The sequence below is a fragment of the Amphiura filiformis genome, chromosome 15, assembly GCF_039555335.1.
Source record: "Amphiura filiformis chromosome 15, Afil_fr2py, whole genome shotgun sequence".
Classification (NCBI taxonomy): Eukaryota; Metazoa; Echinodermata; class Ophiuroidea; order Amphilepidida; family Amphiuridae; genus Amphiura; species Amphiura filiformis.
Genome location: NC_092642.1, coordinates 3,603,673 through 3,619,774, shown reverse-complemented (window position 1 = coordinate 3,619,774; position 16,102 = coordinate 3,603,673). Strand labels below are relative to the sequence as shown.

The following is a 16,102-nucleotide window of genomic DNA, read 5'->3' as shown; positions in this document are numbered from 1 at the left end:
TTTTAAAATTTGACCTTTATTTATGATATTTTTGATATATTCGACGTTTTAACCCCTGAACTAAGCTTCGTAGAACTATGACAATTGTCTTCTTTTAAATTCTTAGCGATGAGAGGAACAATTTGAGATTACAACATTACAACATGATAGGATCATTTTTTAGTATTGGCCCCATTATGACCTTCAACCCCTCGTGGGAAACTTAATTGCTTTTAAAATAATGCCAGAAAATGAGAACAATCAAATAGCTACATATTGATACCAAAATGGAATTCATTTTCGTCAGTGAAACTTGTGTTTTGGTGATTTGTATGTCCCCTAACCCCTTAATATTGTCATATTTTACGCTGTTAGACATTGAATATTAACATTTCCATACATTTTATGTCTATCTACCGGACAACTAATGGCTTAATTGCTTTTAAAATAATACTAGAAGGTTAGAACTATCAAATAGCTACATATTGATACCAAAATGAATTAATTTTCATCAGTAAAACTTGAGTTTTGGTGATTTGTATGTCCCCTTACCCTTAATATTGTCATATTTTACGCTGTTAGACATGGAATATCAACATTTTTCTCATATTGTATGTTTAACTACCTGACAACTAATGGTTTAATTGCTTTTAAAATAATGCCAGAAAATGAGAACAATCAAATAGCTACATATTGATACCAAAATGAATTCATTTTCATCAGTAAAACTTGAGTTTGGGTGATTTGTATGTCCCTTACCCTTAATATTGTCATATTTTACGCTGTTAGACATGGAATATCAACATTTTTCTCATATTGTATGTTTAACTACCTGACAACTAATGGTTTAATTGCTTTTAAAATAATGCCAGAAAATGAGAACAATCAAATAGCTACATATTGATACCAAAATGAATTAATTTTAATCAGTAAAACTTGAGTTTGGGTGATTTGTATGTCCCCTTACCCCTTAATATTGTCATATTTTACGCTGTTAGACATGGAATATCAACATTTTTCTCATATTGTATGTTTAACTACCTGACAACTAATGGTTTAATTGCTTTTAAAATAATGCCAGAAAATGAGAACAATCAAATAGCTACATATTGATACCAAAATGAATTCATTTTCATCAGTAAAACTTGAGTTTGGGTGGTTTGTATGTCCCCTTACCCTTAATATTGTCATATTTTACGCTGTTAGACATGGAATATCAACATTTTTCTCATATTGTATGTTTAACTACCTGACAACTAATGGTTTAATTGCTTTAAAAATAATGCCTGAAAATGAGAACAATCAAATAGCTACATATTGATATCAAAATGGAATTCATTTTCGTCAGTGAAACCTATGTTTTGGTGATTTGTATGTCCCTTACCCCTTAATATTGTCATATTTTACGCTGTTAGACATGGAATATTAACATGTTCGTACATTTTATGTCTATCTACCTCACAACTAATGGTTTAATTGCTTTTAAATAATACTAGAAAATGAGAACAATCAAATAGCTACATATTGATACCAAAATGAATTCATTTTCATCAGTAAAACTTGAGTTTTGGTGATTTGAATGTCCCCTACACCTTAATATTGTCATATTTTACGGTACTACACATGAAAAATTGACATTTTTTAAACATTTTATGTCTCTCCCGCTAACAATTAATGGTTATTTTGCTTTAAAAGATTACAACAACCAAATAGCTATATATTAATGCCAAAATGAATGAATTATAATGAATAAATGTCGAGTTACGTTGGTTTGTACGTCCCCTAACCTTTAATATTGTCAAATTTTACGCTGTTACACATTTTAAAATTAACATTTTTATCATATTTTATGTCTATCTTATGGTTTTTCTGTTAAAAATAATACTGGAAAGTTAGAGCAATCAATTAGCTACATGTTGATACCAAAATGAATTCATTATTATGAGTAAAGGTTGAGTTATGGTGGTTCTTATTTCCCCTACCCTTAATAATGCCATATTTGACATGGTTATACATAGAAAAGTAACCTTTTCTCACATTTTATGGCTATCTACCTGACAATTAATGTTTGCTTTGCTTTAAAATAATACTAACACGTTTGAACAATCAATTAGCTACATATTAATTCCAAAATGAATTCATTATCATGAGTTGAAGTTGAGTTATGATGGTTTATATTTCCCCTACCCCTTAATATTGTTATATACACACGCTGCTACATGTGGAAAAGTAACTATTTGTTTACATTTTCAGTCTATTTTCCTGACAAACAGCGGGTGATCTCACCCCACACATATAAATATTCAAAATATTACATGAATGGCAACTTACCAAACAAATTTTGTTAATAGAACTTATATAGTTCAGCCGAGTGACGTATTAAGACATGTAAAACACCCCAACCCTGAACCCTATACACACCCCGCACCCACCCCCACATACCCAACCCCACCTACCCCAAACCCACACAACACAAACCAACATGCAAGCAAACATGCACATACATAAATATTTGAACCAGAACATCAAAGTTTGCCTAGATATGCTTGATATTAAAAACAAAATTAAAAAATGGAAACTTAATTAATTTTGAAAATAGAAATTGACACAATAGTAAAATTTGAAGCCAATGTCACAAAAACACCCACCCTACGCATTGTTGTGAAAAATCTGATTTTTCACTAGTGTATGGACTGGCCACTTCAAATCATGATCAAATGAAACCTAGGTTTGCTTTCAAATAATACTAAGCAGTTAGAACAATCAATTAGCTACATATTCATACCAAAATAAATTCATTATTATGAGTAAAGGTTGAGTTCTTGGAGTTTATATTTCCCCTACCCCTTAATTTTGTCCTATTTTTGGTGATTTTATGCGATTATACGTCCATACATAAAATGACCTGTAAAAAAAAAGTGATACCACAATTTCAGTCCACTACCTACCTAGCAGTGATCTAGAGGGTCCATACTAACTACCTATGGTGTCAAACCTTGTATGTAGTGGGGGATGAACCAAGTCCTTATTTAGGCCCCCTGTGGGATCTTGCTCCTGGACTAATATACCGTACAGCCTTGAGCCAAAGTGAGTAGCTGGTGCATTTAGTAATAAAAACGAAGTACAACTTTCCTGCAACTTGTTCGACGACGCGTTGCTTGGCTTGTGTAAGACTTTATGTAAGTTATTATTCCTTTGTTCTTGTTATTTCGTTCGTTTTATGATGAATGTAACGCTTCAATAAAAAGACAGGATAATGGGATACAGAACTTGTAAAACTCCTCAACATATATTGTGATCGTAACGTATAGTGACTCCTTTCGCGATAATTAGTTGGCTCTGAGCGCCTGATCTGCCATTGGGCCAGATGGGCCCGGGCCCAGGGCCCCCAAAATTAGAAGGGAAAAGATTTTTTTTAAAGAGACGGGAAATGAACAGAACCTGCTAAAAGATCCAGGAATTGAGTGTTTTCATACATTTGTGGGGGAGTGTATTGTGTAAAAGGTAGGAATCAAATTTCCCTTATTCTGTGTTGATAGGGGCCTATACCGTATGTTATGATGTTGGGGCGTATTGCAGATTTAGTGCCGACTTTATTCCTTTGGGGAATAAAAATGAACTTTTCCGGTATGTAATTTTCTATTTTATTTTGTTTTAAAATGAATAATGTTCCCTTAGGCCTATGCGCCTATATAAAAGGGAAAAGTTCAATAACTATTTCAATTTCTGAAATGAATAAAGTTCCCATAAAAGGGAAAGGACCATTTTTGGTTTCTCGAAGTTGGACTAGACATAAAAAAAAAAAAAGGCAACTTGGGTGCTGCATGTCTTTTTTCAATATCTCAGGAACAGGACAGTTTATTTTGATATTTTCACTCATTTGGAAAAACAGCTTGCTGTCTACTAAAGAAAGCAGACGAAATATTAAGCATTCATAAATGGTTACTTCCATTTCTTGAATTAAAACTGACAAACTGGTCTTTTGGTGTATAGAGAACTGTGTGGGTGTGCACGGGGGATGTGTGATGCGTGACGTGACCAAAGAGAGTTTATTTTGGTATTTTCATACCTACTTTATTGAAAACCTCTAATAAAGAGGCTTGCTATCTATACTCAAGATAGCAAAAATGAAAATTCAAATTCTCAAATGGGGGATGATCAAGAAAGATTGTTTTAGTATTTACTTACCTTATTTTAAATTTTTTGTGGAAAAAACCTGCATGCTGTCTACTGAAGATAGTAAAAAATAAACATAATCGGTTTCCTTCAATTTCATGAATTAGTACCGAAAAAAATGGTGTGTTGGTGTGAGGGGAAATGTGTGTGTGGTGTGGTTGGGAATGCATGACCAGGAAAAGTTTATTTTGGTATTTTTCATTTTCATACCTTTTATCAAACTTTGAGAAGCTTGGTATCGACTGTAGATAGCTAAAACTAAAACTAAAATACAATATCTTTCAATTTCTCATGGGGATGATCGAGAAAATTAATTTTGGTATTTTCATACCTTCTATCAGGAAAAGCATTTGTAAGGCTGCCTATGATAAGCCTACCTTTTACTTCACCGCCACCCCCCCACCACCACCACCACCACCAAAAAAGGTATGGGAATATGCCAAAAAAAGACCCCTTGGAAAATTAACCAAGCACACATCTTTGTTCACAAAAACCGATCTTTTTTTCTAAAAAAAATGTAAAAATGCTAATTTTTGGTCAAGATACAAATGATTTCGTATTACCCCTTTTTACGGTAGCTGTGCAATAATAATTATTATCTGTTGTGGGTAGAAACAGAGGCCAAGCAATTGTGGCATTTGGCAGGAAAAGAGGGGGAAAGCAATTTGCGGCCGCAGGGGGGGGGGCAAGAGTTTTTAAGCCATTAAAACGCTCTAAAACGGCTGAAAATGCTATACGCTCGCATTATCTGAACCATATCAGGTTTGCAAATTGGATTCTCCAAAATTTGACATAATTATGCAAAGGGGGCCAAAGGGGCGAAGATATTTTTTGCAGGCCGAGGAGGTGGCAAGGATTTGGCACGCCAAGAAGGGGCAAGCGATTTTTTGGCAGGCCATTTTGAAATTTGCCCCCGTGACAGAAAATCATTGCGCAACCCCTAAACAATGTCACAGAGTTAGTCGTACCCGGTATAGGAAATATAACAATATTGCAAATACCCTTGTCAGATTGTCAAATTGCGACAATGCCCGTCACAGTAGATTGGACAGACAGCGATTGTATTTTTTATGGATTTGACCGATCATATTGTGACTGTGACTTCAAGTTCACACAGATTAGATAATCTAAGTTATGTGGGTGAATCTTTGTTTTCAGATTCCCGACCCGTCATATAAATAATGCAGTTGTATAGAAAGCAGTCACTCCGGCTTCAAATGTGTGACGAAGTGACTCCAACATTTCTTTCCCGACAAATCATCACAAAACAATAACAGATATGGCAGCTGCAACTACAAGACATTTTACGAAGGTATGTGTGTCTCAAACTTCGCTTATGTTTTAAAGGTGTGATTAGACTTATTATATTCATTACACGGCGACTTAAGATTAGGAAAAATATAGTAGGCTAAGCCGCCTACTAACATGGTCAAACTAACCCTGTAGAAAATACAAGTAAATTATGATAGCCTAAATGGTGATGTTTGGGCATACATGTTGTGTCCCTTTGTTCTTTTGTGATGGTTTTTTTAAAACAGTTTTTATAGAACTGGTAAGCAAATGTTCTCAACACAGATCCAAATAGTAAATTAGGTACTTACTAGAAATATTTCGATTCCTATCAGGAATCTTGTTCACTCTGGTGTGGTGAGTGGTAGTGTTTCTAGATGTTATCGGCAGACTTTGTGACGGATTTTGATGACGTCACATGGGTTGCTTGCCGATTGATGATCTGATCGTAGATCCGATCAAGTCTGTACGCCCCCTCGTCCTTATTCATGGTGGTGTTGCCTCTACTCCGTCATCAAAATCCGTCACAAAGTCTGCCGATAACATCTAGAAACACTACCACTCACCATACCAGAGTGAACAAGATTCCTGATAGGAATCGAACTATTTCTAGTAAGTACCTAATTTACTATTTGGATCTGTGTTGAGAACATTTGCTTACCAGTGATTTATGAACGATCTTGATGAATCTGTTCAGAGTTTTTATAGAAATTAGTATAATCAGTCATCAAGGCGAAAATAGCGAAAGAAGTGGCAGGAGTCCGAAGTTTAGGCCTACCGTTTTCTAAAAATCCATTTTCCATGTTGTAATCCGTGTTGTAAAATTTGTAAATCCATGTTTTGTGAATAAAGCTTAAAATGTTTAAATAAACAATTATTATGAATGATATTAATGTCACAATAAAGTGTTCACTATCGCGATCAATATGCTCTGATTGGAATATTCTCACGATAATAGGCCGACTGTTACGATGTTTGGATGGATGTTATTGTTCATACCTTGGTAATATACCTTTATTTTGGTATTATTAAACAGTATTTTTTATCATAAAAATTGACACGCACAACTCAAGATTGTTTTTAACATTTATTTCTCTTATCTTTTAACATTTTTTGTCACATAGGCCTATCATACAAAAATGTCATTTTCCGTGTTGTACCTCCGATTCCGTGATTTTTTTCTGTTTTCCGTAAAAGGTAAAACTTCTACAGTGATTTAATTACGTCATTCTTTCTCCAGGTACACATACTTGCATGCGTGTGCTGCATACTAGCATTAACATTATTCATCGCAGTTGACACTGGTTTTCAAGTTTCCACACAATATATCCAAGTTGCGACAGGAACTTCTCACACAACCGTATTTGGATACAGAATCGGGACTCCTGTACAGAATGATGTCGACTCAATTCAGCTTGACACTCCACTGATTCAAAATAAAAACGACATATATTCAGAAGCCCAGAACAAAAGGTATGAAATGCAACAATAGGTCACGGTAATAAATCCTGTCAATCAGGACAATTCAGTAAGTTCAATACCGAACCTTCCATTAGAGGACAAATTACAAGGTTGATAGAATTTCTAAAGAATTTTATTTGATTGATCATGGGGATTTCCAAACAAATCGGCAGTTCCAAAATGACAATATTCATGGTGTTTTATGTAAGGTAATTTCGAGTGTGGTTCTTTTTATCTCTAATACTTGAATGACTAATGTAAATATGTGTGTGCGATGTGGCATTGCTAAAAATATGTTATTGAAAAAAACAATTGCTGGCAATATTAGTTGCTAGCAATATAGCAGTTTTTGTTTTTGTTGCTTTTACAGAATGGTCTGCTGTTTTTATTTTTTGCTGTTGTTTTTGCAGAACTTAGGCCTAAATGTTTCTCAACATAATGTTCTGGGTTTTTACAGAACTTTTAATATTTCCCCCGGGGAGCTCACTTCAATATAAAAGGGCTGACATTTTGACAGAAAGTGACATTCGATGAGATCAAAATATAAACAAAATATTGGATCATTGAGTGAGAGCAAGACTTTTGGCATTGGGTGAGAATAAAATGAACAAAATATTGGGTCATTGAGTGAGAGATTGGCCGTTCGGTTTAGACCTAAATTAGGGTGAATAGGCAAAAGAAGCCTCGAAAATTTAATTTCTAGTTGTAAATGGTTTCAAATGGCTTTTGCTGTATCAAAGTAAGGAACAAAATCAGTCAAAGTTGCTGTTACAATTGTAAAAATAAGGGTCTTTGGGTTACTACAGTTAGAATGGAAAAGTAAGGGGACTTTGGGGTGGCAGAACATATGTCCGAAATGGGGTCTTTTGGTGACAGCTAATGCTAAAAAATGGGTATTAACAGCCCTACGCGTTACCTCTAAAGTGGTAGTGCCCCACCCCGGGATTTTGTCATATAATTTTCTGTTTTGAACCAGAAAAGTAACAGTTAAAAAAAAAACACTGGACATCTGTAAATAACAAAAACGGGAATTTTTTTCTGATTTATTTTTAGCATAAGGCAAAAAACAAAGCAAAAAAACAAAAACAAAAAACAAACAAACAAACAACAAGAAGATTGTTTCCAGTAGCAGATCTAAAAAGTGCAATGCAATTCTTGTCCCCAACATTAAATAGCGCGGTGTAAAGGTTTTCGTATGTGTTGGTGTGTGCCGTGGTGTGGTTGGTGTGTGACGTAAATGTACAGTGTGTGGAGTGTTTGCGTATTGTGCAGTTGAGAAATAGAATAAGTAAAATTTCAATTCTACAATTGCGAAATCTATACATGTAGGCCTATAACTATTAAGTGATAGGGATGAGTGTGTTTTGTGTAGGGACCATGTTATCCGATAGTTTCATGCAAAAGAAAGATTGCAACGCATAAGAAACATTTTGAGAGGTGTTCCAGGAAGTGGAAAGCGTACATGCATTACAAGTCTGTGTGCGGTGAATGGTGGATATGTGTGTAAGTGAACGTAATGGGAGAGTAGGATTTTGTGGGGTGTGTTCATGTAAGTGTGGGGTTTGTAGATGGGTATGTGCGTCATTATACGCGAATGAGGTAATTTCTTATGTTTCGTGTTAAGGGAGAAGTACAGCAATACACCCATTTATTGTCATATTTCATTGTCATTCCTGGTAAAAGAGCAGACTTTTTTCTTTCAAATACTTTTTATTCCACAAAAATCGTCCTTACGGTTCCCAAGAAATTGCAATTTGAAGTGAAGCAGCTTTCGTGATCAAATGTATTATTTATGTATTATTTTTTTTTTATCAAGCAGTGATATTTATTATATATATAATATTTTCCAGTCAAAAATCTGTATCTTAAAAAGCAACTAAGCTTTTATCATGTTTTCTTCACAACAAATTGTAATAAATCACGTGCCTGCTTCTTTTACATGCTGCACGTAATGAATTGCCATCTAATTTGCATAAAAGATGTTACTAGATGTTGTTAGGATTTTTCCCTTTTTTTGCATTTTTGGGCCTTCATATTCGTAAAAAATTGCCGAATTACGTTTTTGGATTAATTTTCCGTTTTGGCACCCTCTTTTGAGCCAAAAATCCCCCTTTTTGGGATTTTTTTTTAATTGTTTGTTATTTAAAAGAAATTGCCAGTGTTATGCAATTTTTCTCCCAAATTCGAAAATTTGGCTACAATCAGGCAAAACTCGGCTACTTTCCGAAAAAAATTGAAATAAATAGGAATAAATGACCTAACCATGGGAAAAATTTCAATATGGTAGAAAATGCGATGTTTGCGTCACATCCCCGTATGATTTGTACCGGGGAAATGACTCCCACCCACGTCATGTTCCTAATGAAGTCTGCACACTTTTACCCATGTGTCACTTCGGGTGTTCCAGGAATGGGAAAAGGCACATTGATAACGAATACGACTAGATTTTAAGAGTCACTATCTATATAAGTTATAATTTATATCAATACTATAAAGTCAGAACAAATAAATTGATCCAAAATTCCAAACTCATTTTGGGGGGTTTCTGCCGTTTACCTGTGTGTTGCTTTTTAGAAAAGTTATATAGCTTGTTTAGTTTGTCTTATCAGGATTTTGTCTTATCCATCACATAATTACATAGGGATTCAGTGCCAGGGACCTGAACATCAAGCTTGTCTTATCATGGTTTTTGTATTATCAGAGCTTGTTACACTGTATATACTTTAGTAGCATCAAAACACCTTATTTTAGCTTCAGAATCAGAAAAGCACGCCGCCCTATGGTAACGATCCCGGATAGTGAAGGTTTGGTACAATCAAAAATAGAGGGCGTTATGGCAAGAAATTTAGGAAACAGAAATCAGCGAAATTAATAAATAGTATGAGGGTGAGGCCTTGGGACTAACAGGTGCGGGTATGTTGTGTGGGAATAGGGTGTAGGGGTGAGTGTGTTTTGTGTAGGGACCATGTTATCCGATAGTTTCATGCAAAAGATTGCAATGCACTAAAATAACAGAAGAAACATTTTGAGAGGTGTTCCAGGAAGTGGAAAACGCACATTGATCACAAGTTTGTGTGCGGTGAATTAGTATGATGGGGACGTGTGTAATTGAACGTAAGGGCGTAGAGTATATGTATGGGATGTGTTCGTGTAAGTATGGGGTTTGTAGGTGGGGTATGTGCGTCCTTATACACGAATGAGGCAATTTCTTATGTTTCGTGTTAATCTATCCTCATTTTCTATCTTACCAGGTTAAAGACAAAAGATTTAGCGCCTCCAGAGAGTCTCGCTTTACCATCAACTGCAAAAACTCCTCTGCAAAAGACTTCCCACCACCAATGCCAATCTCCAACCACCAATGTTGCGTTTATCAAAACTCACAAGACCGGTAGTACCACTTTGGAACACATCATCAATCGCTATGGCTATGCCCGGAATCTTTCCTTCGTCCTGAACACGTATAATCCACAAAATGGCCACCTTTCATACCAACAAATCACGGAAGATTCACCAAAAACTTTATTTCTCCCACCCATTGGTGTCACTCAGCATGATTTTGAACATTTTAAGTATGATATGGTTGCTGTGCATTTACGATACAATCGAACCGCTATGGACACATTTATGAAACCAGGCACAAAATATATTACAATCATCAGGGATCCAGGTTACCAATTTGAATCTGCCTTTTCGCATTTCCAGATGGACGATGCCTACGGGGAGGAGAATAAGGTGTATAATACAACTCAAGAAAGGATAGTTCATTTTTTACAAAATCCGGAATATTATAGAGAAAAATTAAAGGATTTGATGTGGGAATATGATAAGGGCACACGATGGTATTATGCCAGGAATAACCAGATATTTGATTTAGGATTTGAACAGAATTTTGGTGATGATACTACACAAATATTAAGATATTTGGAAAGATTGGACCAAGAATTAGACTTAGTACTGATAACCGAATACTTTGACGAATCAATGTTACTTCTAAAATACAGTCTTTGTTGGAGTATGGACGATATCATTTATGTTGCTAAAAATGTAAGACCAGAACGAGAGGAAATAAGCGAAAGTTTGAGGCAAAATATGAGACGGTGGAATACAGCAGATACAATACTCTATGAACATTTTAATCAAACTCTGTGGAGGAAAATTAAGGAAATAGGACCGAGGTTTCAAAATGATTTGCTTATTTTTAAGAACAGAATGAAAGAAACTTTCGAAACCTGTGGGGGGGGGAAAGAAAAATAGAGAGAGGGACGAAATTATCAGTGGGTGGAGTATGAAGCAAGGCAGGAGTCTGGAGCGTTTTGCAAATTGGTAGTCGAAAATAAATCTACATTATTTGATAAGATATACCGAAGACAAGAACCACCGTCACCGCTTAGACATGAAAGAAGAAAGTTTTAACTTTGACGCGAAATTAAAAATTCTATCTTTGATACGACGGCGTCCTATGAGATTTTTACCAGAGTTTGCCAGAATGCCGTATATCGACACGTCTCTTCATCAGTATTACGAAGGGATTAAATTGAAGAAAGGGGGTCAGCCTGTGAGGCTGACTGCATCGGTGCTGTATGTCCGACTCAGCTGTATGCCTTTTTTTTTAACGAATTAAAAAAATATTTGAAGGCGTTCTCCTCAGCAAATGTATATAAAGTATATTTCAAACCAAGCATGTCAAGTGAGCCCAAACATATTTCTTTTTTTTTTATCTAACATTAATAATTGCCATCAGTACTGCCCTCTGGCTCTCTACCGTGTGATCATGATCTATTTGAAAATAATTCGTCCGCAACATGAATTTAACGACGGTAGATGTCTCATTAGCATCTATTTTAAACTGTTGCGATCCCGGGTTGCGATTTGGTAGTTCACAGCATCTTGTGAGCTTTGGCAAAAATTGCACTGATATCATGATGGTCCATCTTAAGGTTAGCCGAGAGTTTTTCATGCGCTTGATTTCAGAGGGGCGTAAGTTCATAACAGAAACAGCCATGCAGAAAATGAACAAGTGAACAGGCCTACTTACAATAGAATATCGATCCACGGTCAAGACATGAAAAGGCTATGAAACTTGGCTTAGCTCGTGCCCGGAGCTCGGATGCCGGGGGGGTGGCACAAGCCATTTTCGGCAATTTTCACAAGGATTTTATAAATTTTAAAATTGATTGGGGCACTTCGTCAAGCTACGCCCTGGAAAATGTGTTGATTTTGAATTTATAGCCTTGATATCTTTGATGAAATCAATGCTGCTATTCCCCTGATTACAATGTAAGGGTAGGCAACAACAACAATATCAAAAAGCAATTATTTGTAAATCGAATTTGGGATGAAAATCAATAAGACAGACTTAGCAGGCCTACAAAGTGAAAAACAATCAATCACGATTCACTGCACTCAGCGAATCAATCAAATAAAACTAAAAAGAAAGGAGCAAGAAAGAATAAAGAAATAGTGAAAAAGAGAAAGAAAAAGAGAGAAAGAAAATGAACGAAAAAAGAAAGAAAGAAAGAAATGAAAGAAATGAAAAAAAAAGAAATGATAAAAGAAAGGAGAAAGAAAAGAGGAAAGAAAGGAAGTAAAATGAGAAAAGAAAAAAGAAAAAAAATTCAGCCACACGGAGACTCGAACCCACAAAAATAGTTCATATTAGATTCCCAGTCCAACGCTCTATCCACTCGGCCACAGATCAAATTACACAAATTGACTGTACTCAAAGCGGATGATATAACTATAATTGGATGCAATTACATATGATTACAATCGCGTCCGCATTATGGCTCTTAGAATAAACACGCATGTCGGCGCTGAAATTTTGAACGAACTGATGGAGGAAAACCTCGTTTTTGCAAAACTAGCTTCAATTTGGAGTGAAAATCAAATGGAATAGCAATTGGCAGAATGTTGAGAAATAATGTAGGTATTCAGATGTCTAAATTAACGTCTCGTAATCAAGATATCGATAATTTCACAAACCAGCTTTTTCTCAAGCAAATTCTCCAAAATTTTCCCCAAAAACGGGCTTTTAAAATTTAATCGGTACTGTATTTGGTTCTTCCCCATGGCAACATTATTTCTTTGATCGATTTGTAATACAATACGAAAATGAAGAAAACAATCGCTCGGTGTGGATTTATACGGAGCGCACATTAAAAAAAAACCTCATGGAACGTGTTTTTGATCTTGTGAACATGGTGGGTAAAAATGCTTTAAACGAAGGATTTTAAAATTTATTCTAATAATTTGTATATAACACACACAAAATGTTAAGCTACATCCAATGCACCAACATTTCACTCGCTGCGATATTTGATTACTGAGAAAACTCTGTTTTAGAGAACAACTTTATACGTCTTTTATACGTTTTTTATACGTCTCTTTGTGTAACCTTAAATGAGACATTTACCAATTTAACAGGGACTAATCGATATTGGATCATTTCCTAATTTACCTCACATACTGTCTTGTTTTAAAAATTACATAATTGATATTGCCATCAAAATATATTCTTAACAGTATTTTCAACATTTTTTAGAACTGAAATGATCAAATTCAAGCGTCTCTCAGCGCTGACTTGTAAAACTCTGGTGTCGTTCGAGGGAGCATAGTCAGTATACCTGTGTGGTCATTTGTGCTATAAAGTGCCCCTGCCCTCCCCCCTCTCATGTTAATACGCCCATTTTTTACTGGAAAAGAGTATGTGTTTATAATTTTCGTTGGTAGTTGCAAAAATAAAAGCCATGGTATAATAGGCATGCATGCTTGCCTTTTTATTCCTTAGGGGAGGGGGCGCCGAATTGACCAATTCATTGATTCTGCGCCCCCTCCTAGGATGAAAGTCAACATTTTTGTGTGCATTTCAGCACAAAATCATTAAAAGATCAATTTAAGACCAATAGTCAACTTCTTTATAACCAAAATTCCGATTGCCAATTCCTGTCTTTAAAGCGGTGAAATGAAATTAATATATGTGTTGTTGCTGGAGATAAAGGGAAACATGCACGGTCCAATGATGTCAAAACATTTTCCTGTCACGAACAATACCCTTTACAATAAAACAATTAAAACCCTATGTCCAAAATTACTTTCAAACATTTTCCACTTTTCGTTTAAAAGTACTATTACTTTTATGCCATATTTTATTTGGTGTAAAATATTTCATCCTATAATCTTGAGATGTATTAATAGACTAAGTAAATAATAGTTTAGTCTGTTTTTATAGATTTAACAATTTCTCTTAGATATGGTCATTTTCACAGTAAAGGGTGTAACTTTTGATTTTTGGGTCAAAATTTCAAACCACTTAAATATGTTTCTGTTTACTGTAATCATGCATAGAAGCAACTCAAATTCCAGTAAAATAATGTTTCAAGGCTTAAACCTTTTGATTTCTGATTAAAAAATTGACATTTCCATAACATTTTGGTTAAAATCTAAGAAAAATGTATTTTACATAAGCTCAGAAAATTATGACATGAAAGCTGGAATACATGTGAAATCCCATTCCAAAGTAAGTCAACAGATATAAGTTAAATTTTATACCATGTTTTGCTATGTTTGTAATTGCAATTTTGAAAATTTTTAACATCAAGGGTCATTTGCAATGGAAATTTCCCAATCTTAAACATATTTTTTAAGTTTTAATTGGGTTCCTAAAATAATTTGAATGTCTTACTTCATGTACAAATACTACTTGATGAAAGGAACCTCCCAGCCAAGTTTCACAGAAATTGGAGTTATTTTTTAGAATTGGCAATTCAAGCGATTTGTGTTTCGGAGGCTTCAGTTAACAACACAGGTGATCATAAAAGTAAAATATTTGGCTAACTACTACAAGTTGACATGAAAAAATAGGTAAAAAATATCACAATTACCAATTTTCATGCTTTGCTTCTAAGTATTGAATTTCAGTTGTGACAAAAATTAAATTATCACAGCAAGTCATTTTTTTTTTGTTTCGAGGCTTCATGTTAACAATGGTTAAACATTGCAGAAGTATTTTTTTGAAAACAACACTGTTGGGATCATCTAAGCTGTTATTTTCTTGTGTGTATTGAATCAATGATTCTATGTGGCAGATATTGTGGATTTATAGCATGTTAACTTTTTCACCCATTTGTTAAGTATGGTGTTTTTTGCATGTGAAGCCTCCGAAACAGGCTTTTTGGGTATCAGTATATTTTTCAAACATTAACCATAACATCAACATTTTTTTAAATTAATGACATTCTGCACATATCAAGTAACAATTACAATGCAGATATCAGTATGAAACACCAATTTAGATATGCATAGATGATAATTAATCTTATTGTTGTTTCGGAGGCTTCATTTGTTTCGGAGGCTTCAATTGTTAACGGAAAGTTTGTATTGGGTCCCATTTTCAAACGGTGATATATATCTCCACAATTTAAAAAGAAGTGATTTGAAGATCTACTTTGCTACATTTTGATAAATAGATTGGATGAGCTCTTTTATTTATATTTGCCCAAGCTTGCTGAACAGTTTGTTTCGGAGGCTTCAAAAAAGTTAACGGAAAAACGGCTCTTTGAAGTCAAGATTTTATAAAAATTTTGAAAGCTTGCAAATCGACTAATTTTTGTTACTCATTTCAAGTTAAGATATCAACTGTTATGAATCAAGAAGAAGTGAAGAAATAACCAAGAATTACGAACCAAAGCTATACCCACAAAGTTTGTTAACAATTGTTAACGGAAAATGAAGCCTCGAAACGACAAATCTCAAGTCCGGTTCTCAAAAATACAGGGCTGTTCACAATTAAATCTAATGTGGCAGTGTTTACTGAACATATGACCGTACTTTCAGGATAAGAAAAATTATCCATGAACTAACTGAAGAAAACACAGGTTTTTACAAAAATGTTACTGTTTTTATAGTTTTTCAAAATGGCAATATTAGGTACATTTAAGCCTGCTAAAACTGAACGCAGTAACTCCTGAAGATGATTATGCTACCCAAGGTAGCTGCTAACTAGATGACTTATGTGGCCAAAAATTATGGAATTCTGTGGCTTTATTAGAAAACTACGGATCAAAATGTTAAAAATCCAAAGTTACACCCTTTACCGTGAAAATGACCATATATATTATGAGTTCAACTAGCTTAAAACATTTGATTTAATAATTAACTTTTTAGATATCATGATAGACAAGTTAAACAAGTTTTTATA

The 16,102-nt window shown here is 34.7% G+C and overlaps 1 protein-coding gene across 2 annotated transcripts; it reads left to right on the top strand.

Moving 5' to 3' along the window:
• The first annotated feature begins 3,041 nt into the window (after nt 1-3,041).
• LOC140171156 (galactose-3-O-sulfotransferase 2-like) lies at nt 3,042-11,508 on the top strand. Of its 2 annotated transcripts, XM_072194345.1 has the most exons (5): nt 3,048-3,158; nt 3,519-3,606; nt 5,314-5,467; nt 6,686-6,918; nt 10,158-11,508. In XM_072194345.1, exons 3-5 carry the CDS (start codon nt 5,435-5,437, stop codon nt 11,158-11,160), a joined length of 1,269 nt encoding a protein of 422 aa, XP_072050446.1. In that variant the 5' UTR covers nt 3,048-3,158; nt 3,519-3,606; nt 5,314-5,434; the 3' UTR covers nt 11,161-11,508. The 2 variants fall into 2 exon arrangements, with proteins under 2 accessions (XP_072050447.1, XP_072050446.1); XM_072194346.1 differs by lacking the exon at nt 3,519-3,606 and having other exon boundaries at nt 3,042-3,158.
• Nucleotides 11,509-16,102: the final 4,594 nt, after the last annotated feature.

Coding starts and splice junctions, on each gene's coding strand:
- LOC140171156 (XM_072194346.1), top strand. CDS start 5,435: ATGGCAGCTGCAACTACAAGACATTTTACGAAG. Junction 5,468..6,685: donor CTACAAGACATTTTACGAAG/GTATGTGTGTCT, acceptor TTCTTTCTCCAG/GTACACATACTTGCATGCGT. Junction 6,919..10,157: donor TCAGAAGCCCAGAACAAAAG/GTATGAAATGCA, acceptor CTATCTTACCAG/GTTAAAGACAAAAGATTTAG.